This window comes from Ctenopharyngodon idella, chromosome 18, assembly GCF_019924925.1.
Source record: "Ctenopharyngodon idella isolate HZGC_01 chromosome 18, HZGC01, whole genome shotgun sequence".
NCBI lineage: Eukaryota > Metazoa > Chordata > Actinopteri > Cypriniformes > Xenocyprididae > Ctenopharyngodon > Ctenopharyngodon idella.
In genome coordinates, this window is record NC_067237.1 from 8639561 (window position 1) to 8664856 (window position 25296).

At 38.6% G+C, this 25296-nt stretch overlaps 1 protein-coding gene across 2 annotated transcripts in view; it reads right to left on the reverse strand.

Moving 5' to 3' along the window:
- Window positions 1-25296, reverse strand: part of gnb5b (guanine nucleotide binding protein (G protein), beta 5b) — a 349428-nt gene that overhangs the window by 31444 nt on the left and 292688 nt on the right. Inside the window, exons 1-5 of one of the 2 annotated variants that reach the window (XM_051870551.1) lie at window positions 4525-4623; window positions 4263-4413; window positions 3312-3562; window positions 3046-3182; window positions 2849-2950 (exon numbers count right to left, since the gene is read on the reverse strand). In XM_051870551.1, coding sequence (XP_051726511.1) covers window positions 2849-2950; window positions 3046-3182; window positions 3312-3562; window positions 4263-4413; window positions 4525-4564 — 681 coding nt within the window. In that variant the 5' untranslated portion in view covers window positions 4565-4623. Of the gene's footprint in view, window positions 1-2848; window positions 2951-3045; window positions 3183-3311; window positions 3563-4262; window positions 4414-4524; window positions 4624-25296 lie in introns of those variants that run through there. The other variant, XM_051870552.1, reaches the window with a different exon arrangement.

The following is a 25296-nucleotide window of genomic DNA, read 5'->3' on the forward strand; positions in this document are numbered from 1 at the left end:
CTATACTTTCAAGTTTATACTGAATGGACTCTTCAGACTAAAAAAGTAAGAATGAAACGGTATTTTCTCCAATTGTCAAGTGGTGGATCCAAAATGGTCAATATTCATATTCATGCATATTATTCATATTTCATGTTAATCATTTATGGCTTATGATTTATCAATATTACTGTTGATTTCATATATTCATGTAGGGCCTACTCCTACTCCATATATTAACCCTCATCATATTTTCAAGTATTTACTCTTTATTGTACTCCTTTATGGTTATTCTTCTTTTATCTTTTATCTGTATGCTTGTTATATTCAATTGTTCTTCAGGTGTTCCAATGTGACAGGTTATGTTGACACGTTTGTGGTTAGATATTGGACGCCTGCCAAGTAGGCTACTGCAGAAGCGATGATGTTTTCAGAATTAGTTGCTTATTTGAACTTGATGTACCTTTGTATGAAAAAAATGTCTGTTTCCATTTCTTCAGACATGAGATAATGCAAGATCTGCAATATGCTCCCAAGGGTGTCAAAACAACACCTTCTGTATCTGTTTTCATCTATCTTTTGACATTTGACCAGCCATTACATCAACTATGACATAATGGATAAGTCTGTTTGACCTTTTCTTATTAGACCAAAACATAAGTTTGAGTGGGATGTAAGTTTTCCTGTGCTTATGGTATAAAATGGACTGGGTCTTTGATAGTTTAGCTTTTTCTTTGCTCTTTTTGCTTCTCGCATCTCTTCTGCATCTTCTATTTCTCTTCTGCAAATGTCTTAATTTTGTTCCTTCTTTCTCTATATTCTGATCATCATCTTCATCTATTAGATACAATACTCTGGATTTTATTAGAAACTATTATTTACTTAATTTGTTTGTCTGTATAATTTTTTACTTAATAAATGAATTATTCCTTATTCAAATTTGATCTCTGACATAATCATTGCTGGACTGCCTGGATCTCATTGCCTCAGTTTTTGCATCACGTTTTCTGACACCATTTGATATTTTTCCGTTCAAAAGCTGAAACAACACACAGTATTTATGTGACTATATAAAGCAAGTGAAAATGAGGCAACATGCGATTGGCAGTCTGCTAAGCACCTAGCCGTAACATTTTAACACTGCTTCGTTTCACATTTGGCTGTGATTTCGCAAAAGATTTTCAGATGTAGCTGGTTTGTATCTTTTATGCTATAATAGGAATTTTATTTGACTAGCTAAGAAATGACAACTGATAGCCTTTGTCCATACTAGGAGGCTTTGAACCTTTTCCATGTGACATGCACACCCACATAATGGGGTACTTAAAAGGGTTAGTTCACCCAAAAATGAAAATTATCCAATGATTTACTAGGTATATGACTATCTTCTTTCAGACAAACACAATCAGAGATATATTTAAAAATATCCTTATTCCTCAGAGGTTTATAATGGTTGTGAATGGGGGGCCTTGTTTTGAAGTCAAAAATAATGCATCCATCCATAAAAAAAATAATCCATAGGACTCCAGTGGATTAATAAAGGCCTTCTGAAGTGAAGAGATGCATTTTTGTTTTGTTTTACTCATTTGGCGTGAGTGAACTTGATCATTTTAAGTACAGTTGTCCACCGTAAGCTAGTTATTTGAATTTATAAAGTTTTAAATATGGATATTTTTCTTTAAAAAATCCATCGCTGCGCTTCAGAAGGCCTTTATTAACTCACTGGAGTTGTATGGATTACTTTTTTTTTTATAGACCTTGGAGGACTAAGGATATTTTAAAATACATCTCTGATTGTGTTCGTCTGAAAGAAGATAGTCATATACACCTAGGATGGCTTGAGGGTGAGTAAATCATGGGATAATTTTCATTTTTGGGTGAACTATCCCTTTAATTTTGCCATGCTGCTGTAACAGCACAGTGTAAGGGGTGAGGAGCAACCATATTTAAAGGGTTAGTTCACACAGAGATGAAATTTCTGTCATTAAGTACTCACCCTCATGTTGTTCGTTCTTCTTCAGAACACAAATTATGATATTTTTGATGAAATCTGAGGGTTTCTGAACCACACATAGGCAGCAACGTCATTGCACCTTTTGAGGTCCGGAAAGGCATTAAAGACATTGTTAAAATAGTCCACATGACTACAGTGGTCCAACCTTAATGTTATGAAGTGACAAGAATACTTTTTGTGTGCAAAACAAAACAAAAATAACTTTTTCGACAACGACAATTTTTTCTCTTCCCTGTCAGTCTCCTACGCTGTTGATGTAGTGAACGCAGTGCAGCACTTCCGTGTTTACGTCCGAACGCCGGCTCAGTGAGCAACAAGATGCATGCAGGTGATGCTGACACAGGAGCTGGCCAATAATGAGTTGGTGTTCTGACGTAGAACACAGAAGTGCTGCACTGCGTTCCCTATGACAACAGCATAGGAGTCTGACAAGATAAGAAGTTGTTGAATAAAGTCTGTACTGTAGTCACATGGACTATTTTAACGATGTCTTTACTATCTTTCTGGACCTCAAAAGGTGCAATGATGTTGCTGCCTATGTGTGGTTTAGAAACCTTTGGATTTCATCAAAAATATCTTAATTTGGGTTCTGAAGATGAACGAAGGTCTTGCGGGTTTGGAACGGAATGAGGGTGAGTAATTAATGACAAATTTCATTTTTGGGTGAACTAACCCTTTAAAAAAATGCTTAAAAACATAATGTCCATATAAAAATACGTATACATATAATACACGTTTCAAACTGAAATGAATTACAGATAATTAGGAAAATAAACTTGTAAAGGAACGATCAGGCTGATCAAAGAGTTAGTTATTAGCTATGATGTCTTTGATCCAGTCAGTGTAGCGACACACCTCAGCATAAACCCCAGGAAAGCGTGGCCGAGCGCAGCCTTTGCCCCAGGAAACAACACCTTTCAGTTTCCCGTTGCACACTACAGGGCCACCAGAATCCCCCTGAGAAGAAAATTGGAAAAAAAGGAAAGGATAAATTTGTGTTTTAATAAAAATATAAAATGCATATAAAGAGGAAGACTAAGTCAATGACATACCTGACACGAGTCTTTGCCTCCCTCCATGAATCCAGCGCAGAACATGTTTTCAGTTATTACTGTACCATATGCACCCTTACACTGCGTCTTTGAGAGTACAGGCAACTTCAAACACTGCAGGACAGAAGCAGCGCCATCTGGAAAAACAATATGAAATGTGCTAAAACTTGTCATTTTTTTATGTATCTAATGATTGAATGCATATTTTTATGCCTGACAATATTATATTAAAGTTTAAGCAGATTTTCATTACTCAGCCATCTCACCTCCAGTTTTGCCCCATCCAGAAACCAAGCACTGCTCCCCTGCAGAAGTGCAGCTGGTTGTCAGAGGGATTGGCTTTACATACTTGTTGAAGATGGCAGGCTTTCTCAGCTTGATCAGCATGATATCATTGTTATGAGGCTGATCATTATATTTCAGGTGAGGAATCATCTTCTCCACCCTGATCTGCTGCTCTGTGGTTTCATTAACAGACTTTTTGTGCTTTCCCAGGTAGATGATGAGACGCGAACGTCTATTTGACAAGGAACACATATTTTACTCATCCCTAATGCAGTGTTTATCAGAATATTGACTACATACATATTAGTTATGTAGATAGTCTCAAATAGGTTTTACGACACCTAAGAGACTGGTTATGCCAAGACAATTACAGATAATAAAAGTCCTGCATTAGTATGGTGAATGGTAAATAAAAAAACGATTATTTCTTGAAGCCAGAAAAGAGTCATATTTAAATACTGTACATGTACATTTGACTGTAATGTCAAATTTTGGTAACACTTTATTTTAAGGTGACTTGGTTACACTTTACTAAATGTACTTACTACAGTAATAACAGTAAATTATGCATAATTACAAGTAACTAACTCTAAACCAAACCCTAACCGTAACTCTACAGTAAGTACATGTTAATAGTTAATTAATATTACTCAGTACTTATTTGAGAAAGTACAATGTAACTAAGTCACCTTAAAATAAAGTGTAACCTTTTTTTTTTTTTTTTTCAAAACTAGAGCTGAATGCCAGTGGTTGGTAGACTAATGAACTCTCGTCTTTACGAAAGTACTGAATGTGTGAATTTTTTTTTTTGACAGCCTTTTATTTAGAAATTCTGCCATTTTTTAGTGTACATATTCAGAAATGGGAAACAATAATAACCTATTGCTAATCTATTAATTTATGACAAAAAAAAAAGGAGGTTATATACTCACAAGAAGCTGCAATGAGCAGCAGACACAACCCATCTTTCATTAATCAAAGATCCTCCACACGCTTTGCGCCCATCCCTAAGGTATGCTTGCCATGGCTGGGAGTGGGGCGGACATTCATAACCTCCAATGATTTTATCACCTGTGCTGCAAACTTCATTAAAAATGAATTTTTCTTTTATTAATGTTAAAGACTAATACATGTCAGTGTAGACATAAGCTAAGAATTGTCATAAATAATGACTAATAAGAGAGATCTACATACCCACAGCCACAACCAGCAAAGTGAACACAACAGTCTTCATTGCAGTGGAGGAGAGAAGGTCTGCTCACAGCTTTAGAGCACTTCTGCAAAGTTCAAGACCAGCATTCATGCTTTTAAGCGATTGATTTAACACACCTACAGAACAGAACAACCAATAAGATCACAACAAATGACTCGGAAGTAACAATAAGCATGTGAGACAACAGTTCTTCAGTTATTCGATTTTCCATAGGCATAAAAAATGCATTGGAGGGAAGCATTGACTTATGACAGTATAAAGTAATAATAAATAGAGCAAATTAAACTAACCAATATTCTCACTGAGATTTAAAGACACAAAGTGATATGAAAATGACAAGGCCATTAATAGCTAGCTTAAAGCAGTGATTAATGTTAGCATCAGATATTAATACTTACTAAACCAAGTCCTCTCAGATAACTGTGTGTCTAAAATACACCACTACTCAGGAACACAGGGGTCCACAGGAAAATGAGCCAAATCAGGCAATCCGGTGATTAAACCAATCTAAATCAAACTTTTGAAAAACTGTTGACTGTTCTTACTGACACAGTCTGATATAAGCACCTACAGTCATGTGAAAAAGTAAGGACACCCTAATGAATTCCATGGTTTTCCATTATAAAAAAAAAAAAAAAATCATCTAGTGCTTGGCAGGTCTTAAAATTAGGAAAATCAAACCTCAGATGAGCAGTAACACATGACATATCATACCATGTCATTATTTATTTAGCAAAAATAAAGCCAAGATGGAAAAGCCATGCGTGACAAACTTAGGACACCCTATGATTCATTTGCTTGTAGATCCACTTTTAGTAGCAACAACTTGAAGTAATCATTTTCTGTATGAGGCATCAAGAGAAGCAATGTCAGTCTTCACTGCTTTACTAGCGATAAGAGGAGACAAGAATGGGAAGTTGTGAAGAATGTGGACTTAAAAATTAAAATGTAAATATTGTCTTTCTTTTGACAACCCTACAGTAATGTATTAGCTAAAAGATGTGCTTGAATTGTATTAAAAGCACTAGAAAAAAACATAATTCTAACAGAATGAAGTACACCTCACAGCTACAATTTTAGTTTAGTCATAATCTCTTTTGTGACTGAAACTGTCAGTGTGGGTCCAGTTTACGCAACAAAACCACTCCAAACCTGTGGTAAAACTGTTAGCCAATCTCTTCGCCTTGATCTGGGTTTGTGGAGGCTGTTTTGTCATTGGTGGTGTAGAGTTTAGAGAAGTAAAGAAAGAAGTGGAAATGTTTGTCACTGTTACACACACACACACCAGGGTGGCCCTTATTTTTGGACTTTTGAAATCTGCTCTCACCCTCCCAGTCAACTTTCCTTCATGAGAAATGGAAACAAACAAAATTTCACTGAGATTGGAGTATGTTTAGGGTGTTCTCGACAAAATTGAAATTCTGTCTTAATGACCATAACAGCATGTAATTAATAATTATAAAAGACCATTAGTAAATGGTGAATTAGGTTAAAAATGAGAACACAGAACAGTGTTGTTAGTCTTAAAATGTTAAATTACAATGCTACTGATGAGAACTGATCTTTGAAAAATTGCGATCTGATCTAGATCATGATGACAGTCCGACATATCAACATATAAGTTCTTGTAGACGTAAAAGCAGAATCTAAAAAAGTGAATATACTGTATTGTAAAGAAAGTGAACTTAGAACAAAATTGAGATCTGATCTAGATATTTATGACAATCCGACATTCTTCTTCGTTTTTCTGGTTTGTTTCACTCTTTCGCCCCTGGTTCTCTTCAAGGCCTCCCATTTTCCTACAAGGTCTTCAAACTTCTTCACAGCGTGCTGAAACGGCCTTATGGGAATGCAGGCCTTGTCCCAAAAGTCTTGGACCTCCTTCATGGTCTGCACTGATGCTTCATGCTTGATTGTACCCTTTTTTTCCCATTCGGTGCAGATATACTCAAAGAACATTGCCAATGAAAGTGAAAGGGTAACCTATAGTCTGTATTTAACCCATCCAAGTTAGTGCACACACATTAAGAGTAGTAAGTAATGAACACACACACTGCAAACCGTGGACACACACACCCGGAGCAGTGGGCAGCCATTATGCTGTGGCACTTGGGGGGTTAGGTAACCTTTGGGTTACCTGTCGAACTCACTAACCATTAGGCCACGACTGTCCCCACGGAAAATTGGTGATAAAGAATCCTTCTTGCTTTGAAGCAAGTATACTTCATCCTGGTTACGCGAAGTGGCCATCTGATATCAGAAACAATGCATTCTTTGAGCATACCCTAAAGTTATCTGGATGGAATTTTCTGTATTTTCTACCCCCTACACTAACCCTACCCCTAAACCTACCCATCACAGAAAACTTTCTGCATTTTTACATTTTCATAAAAAACTCATTCAGTATGATTTATAAGTTTGTTTCCCTATGGGAACCTCAATTTAGGTCCCCACTGTAGTGATTTTACTTTCGCCCATCCAAGGATGCGAAGTAAAATAGGGATTGGTACTCACGTCACCACTGATGTTGTGATTTTCTCTTAAGGTGTGGTTATGAGTACATCACATGACCACTTCCACCCCTTTTCCTAGTTCAGGGCACCAGTCAAGGTCTTTTACCTTGGCAGTATGAGAACACTCTCAACAGGGGCTTTTCATTCATTTAGAATTAATGTAAAGTGGTCAGCTGATTTATTTGAAAGATTGGTGAGATTGCTAACTTGAAGATCCTCTGCTGTATTATCAGCACAAGGAAGACACAAGTGTAATAAAATAAATTTTATTAACAAAAAGATAAACAAGAATAACTAACACAACTACTAAATGCGTGTCCCCCGCACTTTTAATAAAACATAAGTTTGTCCCCCGCACTTTTTTCCGGCAAGTGTGTTCACATAGAGGTCAATGTGAATAAATCTTGATTTAAATTCAAAGAGACAAGATAGTCTATGCATGACCTGTCATTTTATTCTTATCTAAAATGAGGCGATCTAATCATTATGGAGCGCTCACACTCGTGTAATATATGTTTCATTCATACTGGAAGCCAGAGGATGCTCTCTCACAGAAAGTCCAAAACAGTTTCGTAGAAGTAATTCAGCTTTTTGCTCAAGCAGCAGCTGAATAAAATGCAGAAACTTACTGACTGATGAAACGTGAAGACAATAACACATACGATTGCGACATTTTGTATTACGTGTGTTTTTCAAGCCATCTCAAGGTATTTATTGATATTATTGATTATAAAGTATATGAACTCAGTGTCTAATTGATAACTTTTTTGAAAGAAGTCTCTTATGCTCGGCTGCATATATTAAAAATTCAAAAATACAGTAAAAACAGTAATATTAATTGCAAAATATTATTACAAATTAAAATAGCTATTTTGATATGTGAATATATTTTAAAGTGTAATTTATTCCTGTGATGCAAAGCTGAATTTTTTAGCATCATTACTCCAGTCTTCAGTGTCACGATTCATAAAATCCATGAGGACTTAAAGTGTTTGTAGTACATAAACAAACAATTAAATTAGCATAAAAAACGGGCAAAAAATTAGATATTGGTTATTGTTCAGCAGTTAATTTCTTATTAAAAGCACATTAATTTCAAATTAAAAGCAAGAGATGAGATTAAAAAAAAAAAATCTATCAATTAGACAAAGGTCAGACAAAAACTGGTATTACACCCAACATTTCTGTCCCCCTCACTTCTGAAATGTTGGCTACGCCCCTGTGCATTAGTCACTAGTATGATGGAAAAATCACGTATGTTTATGAGCCACTGCTTTCTCCGATCGACTTATGTTGGATTAAAACTACGAAGAAGTTCCGTTGAGTTTGGAAAATTCTGTACACAGTAATCATCAGAATATCTCTTCTCCTGTCTCTGAAAATATCTGGATTTTGAAATCATCCTGCGGATGCTCATTTTAAGAGGTGTTTATTCGACTAGGTGATTACAGCACACTTAAGATATACATAACTAGAAGAATCGGTACACCGCTTCAACGAGCACTTCCGGTAACCAATTCCGCTGTGATAAAGGTAATATTGTTGAATATTAAGTGTCTCCGACTAAGCAAGCCAGAGGCGACAATGGCAAGGAACCCAAACTCCATCAGGTGACAGATGGGGGTAAAAAAAACTTTGGGAGAAACCAGGCTCAGTCGGAGGGCCAGTTCTGACCAACAAACGAACAGTGCATGATTTAGGAAGTGTTCCCGGTTCCGGCTGACCTAGTTTATGCAGCCTAACAATCATTTAACTGATTTGAATAATAGAAATTGATAATGTTTTATGTGTATGTCAGGTTAAATAGATATGTTTTTAGTCTAGATTTAAGTTGACAGTGTGTGTCTGCTTCCCTAACAAAGCTAGGAAGACTGTTCCAAAGTTTCGGTGCTAAATAGGAAAAGACTCTACCGCCTGCTGTTGATTTTGATTTTCTAGGTATTATCAACTGGCCAGAATTCTGAGATCACAATAGACATGTAGGACTATAATGCAATAAGAGCTTGCTCAAGTACTGGGGAACTAAACCATTTAGTGCAATGTAAGTAATTAGGAAGATTTTAAAATGTATACAATATTTAATAGGGAGCCAATGCAGTTTTGAATATGGTCATATTTCCTAGTTCTAGTAAGAATATTTCCTGATTCTAGTAAGAAGCTCTTCTAGTAAGAGCTGCTGCATTTTGGACCAGCTAGAGATTGTTTATTAAGCATGCAGGGCAACCACCCAGTAGAGCATTACAATAATCTAGCCTTGAGGTGATGAACGCATGAACTAACTTTGTCATTGAGAGCATATGTCATAGTTTAGAGTTTAGATATATTTTTAAGATGGAAGAATACGGTTTTACAGATGCTAGAAATGTGGCTTTCAAATGAATGATTGGTATCAAAGAGCACACCCAGAAAACCTTCTGCATTTTTACATTTTCAGAAAACATCACTTGATTTATTAGTATGATTTATAAGCTCTTTTCCTCATGGGGACAAAAAAATGTCCCCACAAAGACAATTATTTCATATATTGCCAACTTTTCCCCCCATAATATAGGGTACACCACACACACACACACATTTGTTTCACTATATTAGTGTGGACATTGCATAGACTTCCATTGATTTTAGATCAGGTATATGATATTTTAATATATTAATATATGATATTTTAATATTATAATTATATTTTCTATGGCCTAACCCAACCCCTACCCCTAAGCCTATACCAATCACAGAAACAAAAAATGAAAAAAAAAAAAAAGACCCCACACAGCATTTAAACCAAATGAAGGACTCGCCAAAAAGTTTCAAAATGAAGAGTTATTATTTCTGTTCATTCATGCATGCAAATAAGAAAAGAACTCTTTCAGAGCATTTGTAAATAATAATAATAATAAAAAAAACATGCAAAAATAGTTTCCATTATTTGCATGCTTGCCCTTACAATTGTATTTCCAAGTATACCTTATGCAAGAAGTATACAGTTGTAATCATAGGTAGGAATACTTGCAAGGCACTTCTGCCTGCCGCACCTCCAACAGTGCCATTTGGGCTGGCTGCAGAGTCGTCAGCCAGGAGCCACCCATCGTTGATGTTTTGCTCCTTTAATCCTGGAACATCTCCGGGTGGTGGAGCAGCAGCAGGGACGTCTCCCTACCGCCCCCTGTAGCCAGCCCTAGGATCCTTCTCTCCCCCACACCTTGTCCTTGTCTCCATAGCCAGAGCCATAAACTACCTTTCTCTGCCTCTTCTGCCAGATCTTTTAATGCCTTTAACAACCTGGTTCCTCTGACACCAAGAGACTTCAGGAGCCGTTGGGTGGAGGTTCCAGTGAAGCCTCGACAGCCGACTTCTACTGGATAGGTGAAAGCACTTCACCCTGCCTCTGTGCATGCAGCTGTTAGGTCTGCATACTTCTCCTGGCGGATCTCCTCTGAGCCATACCAGAGGTGCAGATTCTGGGGGATTGGGAGGGTATCATACGTGGCCTTGATTAGGAAGCTCAGCCTTGCCTGAGGCATCCTCCACAAATCGGCCCATGTCACGACCCTGTCGATGGTGGCCTCCCAGGTTGTCAATCTCCCTTGCTGACATTGGCTCATGTCTTTAATCTTGTAGCCCTCCTCTTCCTCCCTCACGACTTCAGAGATCACCAGTTCTTTCCGCTCTGCCTTTGAGGCTTTGGACCACATCTTAGGCGATGTTCCCCAATCCTTTGCCTGCCCTGCCATATTGCACCAATCCAACAACTTCCTGGTGTTTCAGGCATGTTATGGCCTGGTGTACTGACTGTGATGCTTTCCATTTTCTTCCAGTCTGCACTTGGGCCTTGGTGTTTTGCATTGCTGGATCCGGTGAGTCTTTTAGCTCGAATACTAGCCTTACTTTTTCCAGCTTATAGCCCAAGCTGATGGATTTCAATGGGAGCCTCAAGATGTTTCTTCCAAACAGGGCTGCGTTTGACAGACATCGGGGGAGGCCCAGCCACTTCCGGATGTAGTTGTTAGCCTTTGAGTCCATCTTCTGGACTGCTGATAAGGTGATGTCAGTGTCACACAGTTTAAAGGGCCACATCAGACGATGGTACAAGGTGAATTGGTAACACCAGACCTTTAGTTTGCCAGGTAGCATGCTTTGGTCAATCTTTTTCAGGCCATCGAAGAGCTGTGAGGTGATGGAAATGGCCATGTGCTTATCGGACAGGTCTGCTGTGTAAAGCCTTCCCAGTACTAATATCAATATACTACATTTACTGTACATTTACTTCAATACTTGTTGGGACTAGACTGGATTTTTAGTTTATAAAAGTAGACTTTTAAGTGTACTTTTAAGTGGGATTGGAACATTCAAAATATTTAATCCAGTCCCATCTGGTTGAAGATCGGATTCATCACACTGGTATGGAGACAGGTTTGTTGAGGATCTGTGCCACTAGCTGTTATATCATCAGATCAGTTTTACTTCTCGTAACTTTTGCTATAACAAATGTGCTTCAGAAAAGCAAGCACTTACCTCCATAACGGTGACTTCAAACTTTATTATTTTAAATAAAACAGGGCTAAGGCTTCCTGTAGGCCAGAACGTTGATCCTGGAGGGCCATTGTCCTGCAGAGTTTAGCTTCAACCCTAATTAAACACACCTGAAGCTAATCAAGGTCTTCAGGATTACTAAAGTTACAGGCAGGTGTTTTTTTCAGGGTTGGAGCTAAATTCTGCAGGACAATGGCCATCCAGGATCAACGTTCCCCACCCCTGATGTAGAGGATGCACATCAGTGACACACACCCAGTTACAGTGGTCAAATGTGTTCAATGAACAGCATCTTTAAAAAAGTCAAGAGTCAAACTGCCCGACTAAAGCAAATACTGATCTCGATAATGGTGACATCAAACCAAACTTTTTTTCAACAAATCATCAACATCTAAACCTCTGGTAATTCTCGATAACAGCTTCTGTAGATGTACGGCAGAAAAAAAAAACTCTTCTGGTAAACAGCAATTTCTCAGTAACTCACACAAGTGTCACACACAAACACTGACAAAAAAAGCAGTTTAAGTCTGAAAATAACAAATTTGAAAAATAAAAAGTCAGGGGTGCAAAAAGAGACTCGATATAGTATTGCCATGGAAGGATCGAAATAATGAACACATCTACATGATCTAAATAAATTATTAGCTAAATAATGTTTGTAAAATGATTGTGAAGGTGTGTATTGATGAAGCAAAGACAGAAATAGTCACCCAAGTTATGTAAACGTAGAGGATGCACATGATCACTGATCTCGATAATGATGAAATTAAACCAAACTATTATTTTTAACAAATCATCATCTAAACCTCTGGTAATTCTCAATAACAGCCTCTGTAGACGTATGACAGAAATAAAGTCAATCTGGTTAATAACAGCCTACGTGAAGCTGGTAATGCTCTCATTCCGGCGTAATAATCAAGGAACTTTGCTGCTGTACCATGGGTGCAGCAGGCGCAATGATATTACACAGTGCCTGTGACCCCCTGCTTACACAGGGAGCGTGCCTTGCAACCATGGAGACATTTATGAGAGACGCTGCGCAATATCATTGCGCCTGCTGCACCCATGGTACGGCAGCAAAGTTCCTTGATTATTACGCCGGAATGAGAGTATAGTTCCTAGCCATATCGGCCTAGAAAATCGCAACTTTTCATTTTCCGTCTGTCTTAGTACACGATGTAACTACAAAAGAACCATGGAAACAATAAAGTGATACTTTCTAAATAACGGTCACCTTAAAAAAACTTGTGCTGAGGGGTCAGCCAGAATATTTTAAACTTACGTGCGAAAGGGTTAAGTGCTGCGCTGTTCCTGCATTAGTTCGATTTGAGCCTACGGGCTATAGGCTTTTGCTTAGGCCATAAGGTGAACTAGGAAAAAGTGGCTAGAAAGTGATTTTCATTCCCACGCCTGGGCACCACTTTTTAAATGCATTTTTGCATAGACAACACCCTTATGGACTTTATGTTAAAAGTTCTCCGCAAAATATCCTGCAGTTTTTTGTCACGATCCATAAATGTGTATAAATGTGAATTTAAAAAAACGAAAATCTTACGCTGCTGGTTTTGCTTATAACTTTATTTATATTCATTTTAGCAACACAAAATCTCCTTTAAACTGACCTTTATACATGCACCTAAACATTTGAGACAGTTATTGGTGCATTGTATACTCAAGCATGAATGTAGACCATGAAATATGGCACATTTGTAGAAATAACACTCCAAATTCATGGATTGGCACCAAGCAAAATTAAACATACACATTGTAAATTTAGCAAAACTGTGATGTATTATACATCAAAATTTTCAGTAGGCACTATGTAATCACAGAAACATAAAGAAGCAGCACACTTTGGCCTAAGTTGGCTGAAATGACTCAAAATGCGACCACACCCCCCTTAATTATGAATAATTCCAAAAATGAACAATTCTTCAATAGATTCATTACAGCTTAAAATCAGCCTAAAATAATGCACAGCACATCTTTACTCATCAGTATCATCCCTATCACTATAATCAGAGCCATCATCCCATGTACTTCTTTCCTCTGTTTCCTGGGAAACATTTGCACAAATTTGGCACCAACAAAAATCAGTACAAGAAAGTCTTGCAGACATACAGGAACATCTTCCAGTCTGCCTCCGGCCCTTAGATGCGAGATACACAATGTCTTGACAAATAGATATCACTTTTAGGTTCAAATCATCTGGAATATGAACATAATGGGCCAGTGTTGGTTCCTCAGTTGCACCAATAATCCAGGAAATCAGATTGTACAGTTTAAAGGGCACAACAGATTTTGCTTCACTCACATTTAAATCATCTGACGTGGGTGGCCATTTACATGTCATACCGGGAGAGTCACATAGAAGCATCTTTAATATCAATGCTGCACAATAAAGTGTCCACAATAAAGTGTCCTCTGTAATATTTATAGTGGCCACTGAAGTTTGTCTTTGCAGACCAGCTGTTGTACTTGGTGTGTTTTCACCATCACTTTGGCCAGTTACCTCAGTTGACTCTGTTGTTTCTGTACCTGATGGATGAGGGAGCCTGTCAATCAGCTTCTCTGCAGACAGTGTCTCAACAAAAACCAGCTCACCGATGTTGCGCTTGTTGGGCGAGTGAATAACACATCACAATAAAGATATATTCACATTGAAAACAACTGAGTTAAAATACCAGCTTCTACACGTTATAAAATATGATTATGATTATCATTATTGTAAATTCCATTTTTGTAAGAAAAAAGTAAAAATGTTACATAAACATTCTTTCCAAAGCTGCGTATTTAAAAGAAACTTGTGGTATTTAAATTACCTGTAGTTTGAAGCATCAAGATCTTCATGTTTTTTCACAAGATTTAAAAAGATCCTTCTTAGCTGCATTATTGTCAGCACCACTTGGTTTACAATTACTCTATGGCGGATGATCCTTTCACAGAAGATCTTGTAGCTGGCATCAAAGGTTGGCTCATTTCTGAAAAGAAAACACAGAAAAAACTGAAAAGATATTAGAGATTATTTTATGTGCCATAACTATTTCACAATGGCTTCTATTTTTTAATATAATAATTGGTAATAGAACATTACTAGTTTATTCTACCTTCACTAACCACTGCACATTTGATCATAATGAATTACTGTGCCAAGAGTTGTGCAGTCAAAACTGTGTTTACAGACAAATATACAGACTATGTAGATGATCAATGCTTTACTTTTGAAATGTACCACAATTTTTAATTATCATTTGATAATGCAATATAATAACTCACTGTTCTTCTGAGGTCCCAGTAACAGTTGCAGTAGACTTTGTCAAGAACCTGGTGTACTGTTTTATATATATATATATATATATATATATATATATATATATATATATATATATAACAGTACTCCAGGTTCTTGACAAGAACCTGGTGACAATATATATATATATATAAATGAATTTGTAAATAAAAACCATTATGTAAAAACTGTGTTAACAGTTAAACAATACTGAGTGTTCTGGCTGTAGCTGTATGCAAATCTGTAAATATTAAATAAATTTCATCATTTAAATTTAGCCATGGTATCCAGCATATGGCATCAAATTTCAAACGTGTGTGAGTGTGTACCCACCTGCTGACAACGTTTCCGCCTGTGAAAGATGGTCCTTTTGGCATTTGCCTGCCACAGTAATGTACTTGTCCAAATTATGCACAAGGCAGGAAGCACAGGACCTGCACAAACTACTGGCAGGCCCGTCCTGGACCTAAGTTTCTTTGTCGGACATTCAGTTGAGGTACTACTACTCGATGACACAGACTGGTCTTTGTGAGCATCTTGAACTTCAGGACGCCGTGTGACACGTTTCTCTGCCGCATCCAAGCGCTTTTTATCAATGAAACGCCTGTAGCAAGTGGAGTGAAACCCAGCGTCTCTGGAACATTTTCAAACTCAATTTCTAAACAATGTATGTATGTTTCTGCTGTTCTCTGATTCTCACCATGCAAACCGAGCCACCTTTTTACACTATTTCTGAATGTATCCCATCGTGTGCGTGTAAAATCCTGTTTCTTCTTTCTTTATGGCCGTGACATGCATATAACATTGTTCATAATCCTTTTTACGATGTTTTGAAGGAGGTCTGGCCGTAATTTCCTCTTCTTCGCTACTCGATATTGACAAAAAAAGGCGCAGACATCTTGGACTCATGTTTAAATGTCAATCCAAAAAGCGGCCACCTTATTGGTCGTGCTTCCTGCACGTGATGCGAAGCCTAATCACTCATGATCAAAATATGATTACGCGAGGAAGGAACTATTGCCGACTTTAAACACTAATAAAAAATAAACTGCAGGATTATACATGGAGAACTTTTATTTTCTCGCTCAAAACCAATAGATCTTTTTATTGGAATGAAAAGAATTTAGCGCCCCATATATGGGAACGGGATGAAACGAAAAACGGCTTCACCTTATGGCCTAGCTGTGCTAATTGCTGTGTTAAAGACCTGCGACTCTACCTGCGCGACTTCACCGAGCGAGGACACCGATAAGGCACTTAAGAGGTGGGAAAGGAAGGTACCTTCTTTTATCTTCATACTCAACACGTGCTTTCAATACATTCCTTTGTCTCTCAGCAACGCTCCACTATCACACGTAGAAGGCAGCTGGTCACTGGTCAAGAGCCCAACTAAAGCAAGCACTTACCACCATCACAGTGACTTCAAACTTTATTATTTTCAATAAATCAGCGCTAAGATTTCCTGGAGGCTAAGTGAGGGAGGCTCTAAGTGGGCCCGTAAAGGGCCAGTGCAGGCTTGTTTGCAGGGTAGTTTCTCCTACCATTGCTATGCTGATGACACGCAGCTCTTCCTTTCATTCCATCCAGATGATCCCACAGTAGCTGCATGAATCTCAAGCTGTCTGGCGGACATCTCGGCATGGATGAAAGAACATCACCTGCAGCTCAATCTGGCAATGACTGAGCTTCTCGTCTTCCCTGCCAATCCGACTCTACAGCATGATTTCACCATACAGCTAGGTACATAATCAATTACCTAATCAAATTCAGCCAGAAATCTTGGGAGTAATCCTTTTTGTAGGTTTGCTACATTTTGATTGGATCTTGGTGGACTAACACAAACAAACTGTCCAACGCCATCAGATAAAGATGTAAGGACAACATCCAGACCTCTCTTAGAGGGCAAGAAGAAGACCTCTTGTACCAAGCCTGGGAAGGACAGAACTTCTTATTGGTCCACAGGCAGTTTCGGCCCTTCACCCATCTAGATACTACTTCCTAAGGACTGCACTAAAGACTGCCATAAAAATTCCTCGGGACCTTAGCAGCAATGGGTGAAACAAAGAGAGATCACAAAGATCCATCCAAATCTATTCAAAACTATGTTTGAAAACCTTAGAACTGATGCAAACTACACATCCATTTCATACTTCTTCACAGAAATAAGTATTCTCAGTGACAGCTATTTGTAGTGCAACATCTGACACAAATTCAGCTGTTAATGTACAATTGAATGAATGCATGGCAGTTCAATCTTTTCCCATCATGTTTAGTCTCTATTTGTTTAGAATATTACCAAAGGTATTCTGGTGGTAGTTTGAAAAGTGAGAAATGCATTGGTGAACTGTAAAGATTTCCAACTTTGTGCTTTATGCAAATGAGTTCCACAGGGGAAAGAAGGGTGGGCCACACTATGTGTGTCCCCTTTGATGCCAGCAGCCAATCACAGCACTCGAATGGAGAAGCGCCAAATTGCAATCTCCTCCTTATCAGAAAGGGATAAACGTACCCTTTCAACAGACATTCCTTGTTCTGAGTCTGCCCTTCAAAGGGGAAAGACACAACAGATACACCATTCTGGGTCTCCCATCGGGTGAGACACAACAGATACAAGGTTCTGAGTTTCCCATCGGGTCAGACAACAGATATACCGTTTCGAGTCTGTCCTGTACGGGGATAGACACTGACAGATACATTCTCTTTCTGAGCCTCTGGTTCGTCCTGAGAGACAACAACAGATCCCATGATCTGAGTCTACAGCTTGTGAGGCAGCAGCAGAGACAACCACGTTCTAAGCCTCCAGCCTGTGAGAGAGACATTAACAAACACTACGTTCATTCATGGTATTCATTTAGTAGTTGTGTTAGTTATTCTTGTTTATCTTTTTGTTAATAAAATTTATTTTATTACACTTGTGTCTTCCTTGTGCTGATAATACAGAAGAGGCTCTACAAGTTAGCAATCTCACCAATCTTTCAAATAAATCAGCTGACCACTTTACATTAATTCTAAATGAATGAAAAGCCCCTATTGAGAGTGTTCTCATACTGCCAAGGTAAAAGACATTGACTGGTGCCCTGAACTAGGAAAAGGAGGCAAGTGGTCATCTGATGTACTCATAACCACACCTTAAGAGACATGTGATCCAAAAATTACAACATCAGCGGTGACGTGAGTACCAATCCCTATTTTACTTCGCATCCTTGGATGGGTGAAAGTAAAATCACTACAGCGGAGAAGAGTTTTCTGCCGAGAGAAAGAGAGCTCTGCTGATACACTGTTTAGGAACAGAAGGGCAACGAATCTACAATACATTGCCTCTCACCGCTGATACATACGATGGATCTTTACAAGCACTGAAACAGTTCTTTTCTCCTAAGCTGAACGTGGTTGCAGAGAGATATCACTTCAGACAACGTGCTCAAGCCTTGTGTGAGTCCACTGATCGTTACGTTGCAGCACTTCGTGAACTAGTGAAAACATGCGCTTTTGACAATATTGAGCATGAAATGATCCATGATCAGATCGTAGAAAAAATGTGCATTCCCCGAATTCATAAAAGACTGTTACTAGAGCAAGACTTAGCCCTTGAAAAGACTATATCTATTGCAAGACAAATTTAATCGGCAATAGCAGATGCCAAAGTCATTGCTGAAGGGGAATCAAAACAAGTTCTCCTAACCACCTTGCAAATGACAAGTCCTGCCCTGCTAAAGACTGCAAATGTAGAACATGTGGAAAAGTTGGACACTTCTCAAAGATGTGCAAGACAGCATCAATGTCAGTTATTGAAGTATGCTTACCTGAAGTGGCAGTACTCTGTGTAGTATCCCTGAGGAAAATTTCCATTCATTCACTGTTATAGGAGAGGAAGAATTGTCTGAACTTGTTAAATCATCAAAATCAACAACAAGTATGTTAGACCTTATACCGATTAAGCTATTGAAAGAGATGCTCCCAGCGGTCATAGATCCTATTCTTAATATCATTAATTCATCTTTATCACTAAGATACGTACCGAAAACTTTTAAAGTGTTTTTTTTCTAGGCTAGATTTTGTTTATGGGGTGCAGTTTAACATGTCTTAATGCTTTGTTTTTTTAAAAAAAACGCCGTATTTTTCATATATTTTACCTTTATTCTACACTGCTGTTTCCCTTCTCCTAAAAACATTCTGTTGAGTTCCTGGTTCTATGAAGCCCATCCCTCAGAAATACACAATGGACTGAGATTGGATAGCTCACCCAGTGTATTGTGATTTGCTGTCCGGAATACGTTGTCACAATTCACGTTGTCCGCCTCTTACCATTACGGGTAAACGTTGCATGTGCTTCGGTCAAAGTCCAGTCTTTACTTCAGTGGAAATGTATATAATGGCATCAATATTGCCGTTTCAATCTGAGCCCGAATCAGACCCAGATAGCTGTAATGATGGAGAGGTTCAAGCAGAACCTCTGTAAGCACAGCTTTTAATGGACGTTTATGAATGTTAAGTATTTTTGTTTGTATTTGCGTCAAAGTGTTTAGACACTAAAAGGATGTTGATCCAGAGTTACAGGGATACATTCATGTCCGACATGAGCTTGCTGTTGTGGATGGATGTATTGTCAGGGGAACACACCGTCTCTTGGTACCTGAGTCATTACAGAGGAAACTCATAGAATTGGCACATGAATTGCATCAAGGTATAGTCCGTACGAAGCAAAGACTTAGGCAATTTTACTGGTGGCCTAAGATGGACAACCAGACTGAAGCTCTGATTAGCAACTGTCATACGTGCAAACAAAATGACATGTCTGCAGTTACACATGATGCTCCTCTCAACCCTGTTGAATTGCCTTCTGCTGCATGGGAAAAGGTCTGCATTGATATTGGACCATTCGAAACTGCACAATCAGACTGCAGATACGCAATAACGTGGATTACTTCAGCAAATGGACAGAAGTCGCTTTCGTGTCCAGAGTTGACACATATATTGTAAAACAGTTCTTGACTACTGTTTTTGCTCGGGAAGAAAATCCAAAGGAGTTGGTCTCAGACAATGGACCATAGTTTATCTCTTCTGAGTTTTCTGAGATTCTGAGAGAGAGAGACATCTGTCATTTCAGATCTGCTGTTTATTACCCACGTGCGAATGGAGAAGTCGAGAGTTTCAATAGAGTCCTGAAAGACTGTCTACAAACTGTTTCAGTTGAAGGAGAGCCTTTGAAGACGTTCAATCAAACATTCTTGATGGACTATCGTACTCCTCATGCTACCACTGGTTACACCATCTGAGTTACTCCATGGTCGATGTATGAGAACCAAGTTACAAGTCATAGACTTTTCTGTAAAAGAAACTGACAGAAACATGATACGAGAACATGTGAAAAGGAAACAAGACCAATTTAAACAGTACACGGATGCCAGAAGAAATGCAAAGCCTTCAAGATTTCAACCTGGTGATCTAGTTCGAGTTAAGAAACCTTGGATGGTAAAGAAGGGTGATCGGAAGTTCACACAACCAAAAGCTGTTGTACAGAAGAAAGGTGAAGATTCCTACCTGTTTGATGATGGTAAGGTGTGGAATGCCTCACATCTTGCTGAAATGCCAGAATCGAGTGGGAGCGTTACTCCTACTGAGGCACAACATGGAACAACACCAAGTCCATTGAATAGGTCTGTTAGAATTAGACAAAAACCTGTCTGGACCAAGGACTATGTTTTACATATGTAAGGGATATGGAGAACTTGAGATAGCTGTGTGAATATTTGAAAGAATAAGACACAAAAAGTTTAAACATCATAATACTTGTTTATTCTTGACTTGTTTATTTCTGTTGTGATATACAAACAGCTGTATTCTTTCTGAAAAGGGGAAGATGTTGTGTTCTCTTTCCATTACATAGTTTGCATTGCCATACTATTCATGCCCACTAGCTGGTACTGTGGTGTTTACATATTCTGATGTAACAACTGCTTGAAAGAGAAAAACTAGATAGTAAAAGTGAATGCTAAGCTACTGCTCGTATTCTGCCTGCTTATTGTTCATTCCTCCTCCAACATAAAAATGACCAACTGACCTTCAAAGTCCACATTACAAAGACAGCCCGGTCATGCAGATTTGCACTACACAACATCAGGAAAGTCATGCCTTTTTTAACAGAGCATACAACACAACTTCTCGTCCAGGCCCTGGTCATTTCTAGGCTTGATTACTGCAATGCTCTTCTGGCTGGTCTTCCATCATGTGCAGTCAAACCTCTACAAATGACGCTGCAGCACGTCTTGTCTTTAACGAGCCCAAAAGAGCCTACGTCATATCTCTCTTCATCTCTCTGCACTGGCTACCACTTGCTGCTGACATCAAGTTCAAGGCATTGACGCTTGCTTACAGATCTACCACAGGCTCAGCACCCTCCTACTTCAACTCACTCTTACAAGTCTGCATCCCGAACAGAAGCCTGCAATCGCTAAATAAGCGAAGGCTCGTGGTACCATCACAGAGAGGCACAAAATCGCTCTCCAGAACATTTTCGTTCACCGTTTCTTGCTTGTGGAACGATCTCCCCACCTTCATCCGGAATGCAGAATCCCTGGCAATATTCAAAAGACAACTGAAAACTCATGATTAAAAACAAACAAAAAATCTATCCTTTAATCCCTCCCTATTCTAGCTTATGCTACTCTTATGCACTTCTTGTGTCTATTTGCCTCTTCATGATGAATCGCTTGTTGCATTCCTCACTTGTAAGTCGCTTTGGATAAAAGCGTCTGTAAAATGAAAAAATTTAAATGTAATATAAATGTAGTTACATTTAACAGTCTGTAGTGTGCACACTGAGAAGTGGTTCATTTTATCTGGGCTAACCCCCGTGGGGCCTTCATGAAAACTGCGGACAAAACTGGCTGGGCCCCACTCAAACAGCCCAAGTGGAACCCATCTGGGCCCCACATGGCTGTGCTGACTGGGTCCCATCCACGTGATACCATGGTGAACACAGTCAAAGGTACAAGACATTGGAAAATATTAGATATGGACTATAAATGCCATTTGTGCCATACACATTACATTGATAATAACAGATAGGCCTACTTATTTATTGCAGTGTAAGTACAATTGTCTGTTGCAGCGCGTCACTGAAAAAGTATTTTAAAAAGGAAACGTGCAAATCTTATTGTTTTCTTTAAGCTGTATCCTTCAAATATAGTGGTATTTTTTCATAATTGTTTGAAGATGCCTTCACACGACATTTTGGGAGTTCATTTTTAGAACTAAAAAATGAACTCCCAAAACTTACTGCCAGATTCTGGAAGATAAACTCTTCAAACTGTGGTACAAGAGGATGTGGTGCTGGTTCTTCAAAAGTCACTCTCAATATAACAAGTGAGGCTCCTGCACCTCCTTCCTCGCACCACCGGAGGGAGCCATCACCTGAATATTGACAGTTTTCGATTCGGACTTCATTTCCCATAGGCCCTCATTCCTGGGACTGATTGCACGCACCTGCACCACATGACACACACACACTTCATAAGCAGCTCACACACACGTTGCTTAGTCCTGATTTGCCCCGGTGATCATTTCTGAGCGTTTATTGTGGTTTGATATACCTGTGTTTGATTGGACTGTTCCTTGTGTTTGATTCTCTGCTGCCAGCCCTGACCTTTGCCTGTTCCTGGACTTTGTACGTTTGCTACTTCAATAAAACTGCAAATGGATCCTCACTCTGCTGAATCATCATTACACTCAATCTGTCTGTCTATAAAGACATATTTGACAATTTCTAGTCCAAAGACAATTTGTATATATATATATATATATATATATATATATATACACAAACAGTCTTCATGTATTTTGCAACACTTTAGCTTGTGATTCTTATTAATTGAGGGTCATTTTTTAGGATTCTTTACCTAAACTAAGTCTCTGAGATCCTGACACTTTGCACTTCTGGAGACTCCAGGTAGGTTGCATTTGTAGAAAATGGTGGTACTAAAGGGTTCCTTATGGTTTCAAACTTAATTCTTCACCTTAATTCTTAATTATTTCGCAGTTAACATGTATCTTTTCTTCTCCACCTGTTTTTGTCTGACGCTGCTGACCCAATGAGCATTTCGCTGTCCAATGGTCATGCCTTAACCGCAATTTCTAGTATTTCATTAGTACTACATCCTTCTCGTGGACATTTAATAATTTTTGACTTTTCAGTCTGAGTTAAATGTCTTTTTTGGCTCATTTTATCTGTAGATGAAAACGTACCTAACAATTCTGCACATCTGAATGTGCAGCCTTTTGAGATTCTGTAAAGAATGGACCTTATATTTTTGCTCTTTAACTTCAGAGTTGCCTTTATGTAGTTAACACTTATTTTTCCTGTAAATCGCATAAAATTGATAAAAATGTTTTAAAAATACCATTCACTTAAGCATACTGTATCAGTGATTCATATTTCAGCCACAGAAATTAGATATTTTACTTTTTAATTTAATACAGTTCTTGCTATTATTGGTCGCACCACATGATGTGTGGTCACTCCAAATGACACGAAGACCTTAAATATCATTAAAAATCTATTTAAAGAGATCAATAAACTATAAATTTTATACAAAAAAATAAATAAATAAATAAAATAAACCAGATTTTATTAAAATTTCACAGAATTTTCATGAACACAAACATTTTATAAAAAAAATTTTATATAAAAAAAAAAAAAATCACATCGCAAACATAAATGCACCATTTCATTTAAGTTGACTTAGAATTTTTTGCTAACAAATAATAATGTAGATACAGGTAGTGCTGCAGAGATGGTTGTTCTTCTGGAAGGCTCTCCTCTCTCCACAGAGAAACGCTGGAGCTCTGTCAGAGTGACCATCAGGTTCTTGGACACCTCCATGACTAAGGCCCTTCTCCCCCAATTGTTTGGCTGGGTGGCCCGCTCTAGGAAGAGTCCTGGTAGTTCCAAACTTCTTCCATTTACGTATGATGGAGCCCACTGTGCTCATTGGGACCTTCAATGCGGCAGAAATTTTTCTGTACCCTTCCCCAGATCTGTGCCTCAATACAATCCTCCTCTCTGAGGTCTACAGACAATTCCTTGGACTTCATGTCTTGGTTTGTGCTCTGACATGCACTGTTAACTGTGGGACCTTATATAGACGGGTGTGTGCCTTTCCAAATCATGTCCAATCAACTGAATTTACCACAGGTGGACTCCAGTCAAGTTGTAGGCAAAGGCTGTGAATGCTTATGTACATATGATTTTTTTCATTTTTAATAAATTTGCAAAGATTTCAAACAAACTTCTTCACGTTATCATTATGGAGTATTGTTTGTAGAATTTTGAGGAAAATAATGAATTGAATCCCTTTTGGAATAAGGCTGTAACATAACAAAATGTGGAAAAAGTGAAGCGCTGTGAATACTTTCCGGATGTTGATTTTGTTGATTTTGAAGGTCCTGCAAACGTTATGGGAATGTAGTGTAGAGACCTAGAGGGAACGTCCTAGTAATAGTCCCCTAAGCAGTTTTTAATAGTTAGTGCAAATATTTTCCCTTACTTTATTTTAGCATGAATAACATCAAAATCTTGCACTGAACAACACTGTACTAAACAGATGCAATCCCTGAATACATTTGTACACTACTCTATTTCTTGCCAGACACCTGGCAGCGCTTTTGCTCACACAGCTGAGCCACATTTGTCCAAGATACCGTTTGAGCATCGGTAATATTTATTGGTAGCATCGGACGCGTTTCGGTGGTTTAAATCGACGCTTGCGACTTGCGCGAGTGCTTTTACTGTAATTTAGGAAAGCGCGCTCATAATAGAAGCGACGCAATCATTTTTCCAGGTGCGCCTATGCCGTGGCACGATGAAAACATCTAAAATTTTCAAAATGCCGCAAGCTCACCGCAGGTCATGTGACAAGGACCAACCGATGTGCTTCGGCCTTTCCTTAACAACACCGAAAGCTCAGCCGAACAGCTGATCATAGCTGTACAGGGCGGGTTTTTATTTCTCATCTCCATAAATATATCTAGTAGTAGAGCTAATGCAAGGACTAGAAATTAATTTTTCTTTTGCTGAAACTTCCTCGTCATCTTGGAGAGCGCAGTTCACGGTTGCATAGCAATGACAGATGCCACTGGAGCAAAAGCACTTTGGAAAGGAGAAAGCGGCGCGGCCGCTTAAATGTGACGCTATATGTGAATGGCCCCTTACAACGGCAACTTTTTCTTTGCATATGGAATATAATATGAGACATAATAATTTAGCGGGCCGGATTATGTTTTATTTTTGAAATCATTTGTGGGCCGGGTGGAGGGGGAGGGGGGGCCGTAAATGGCCCGCGGGCCGGCAGTTTGAGACCACTGGTCTATAGTGATAGAGAGCGCGCTTTGCTTGCTTTATGTATTTAAGATAGGCTATTCACAAT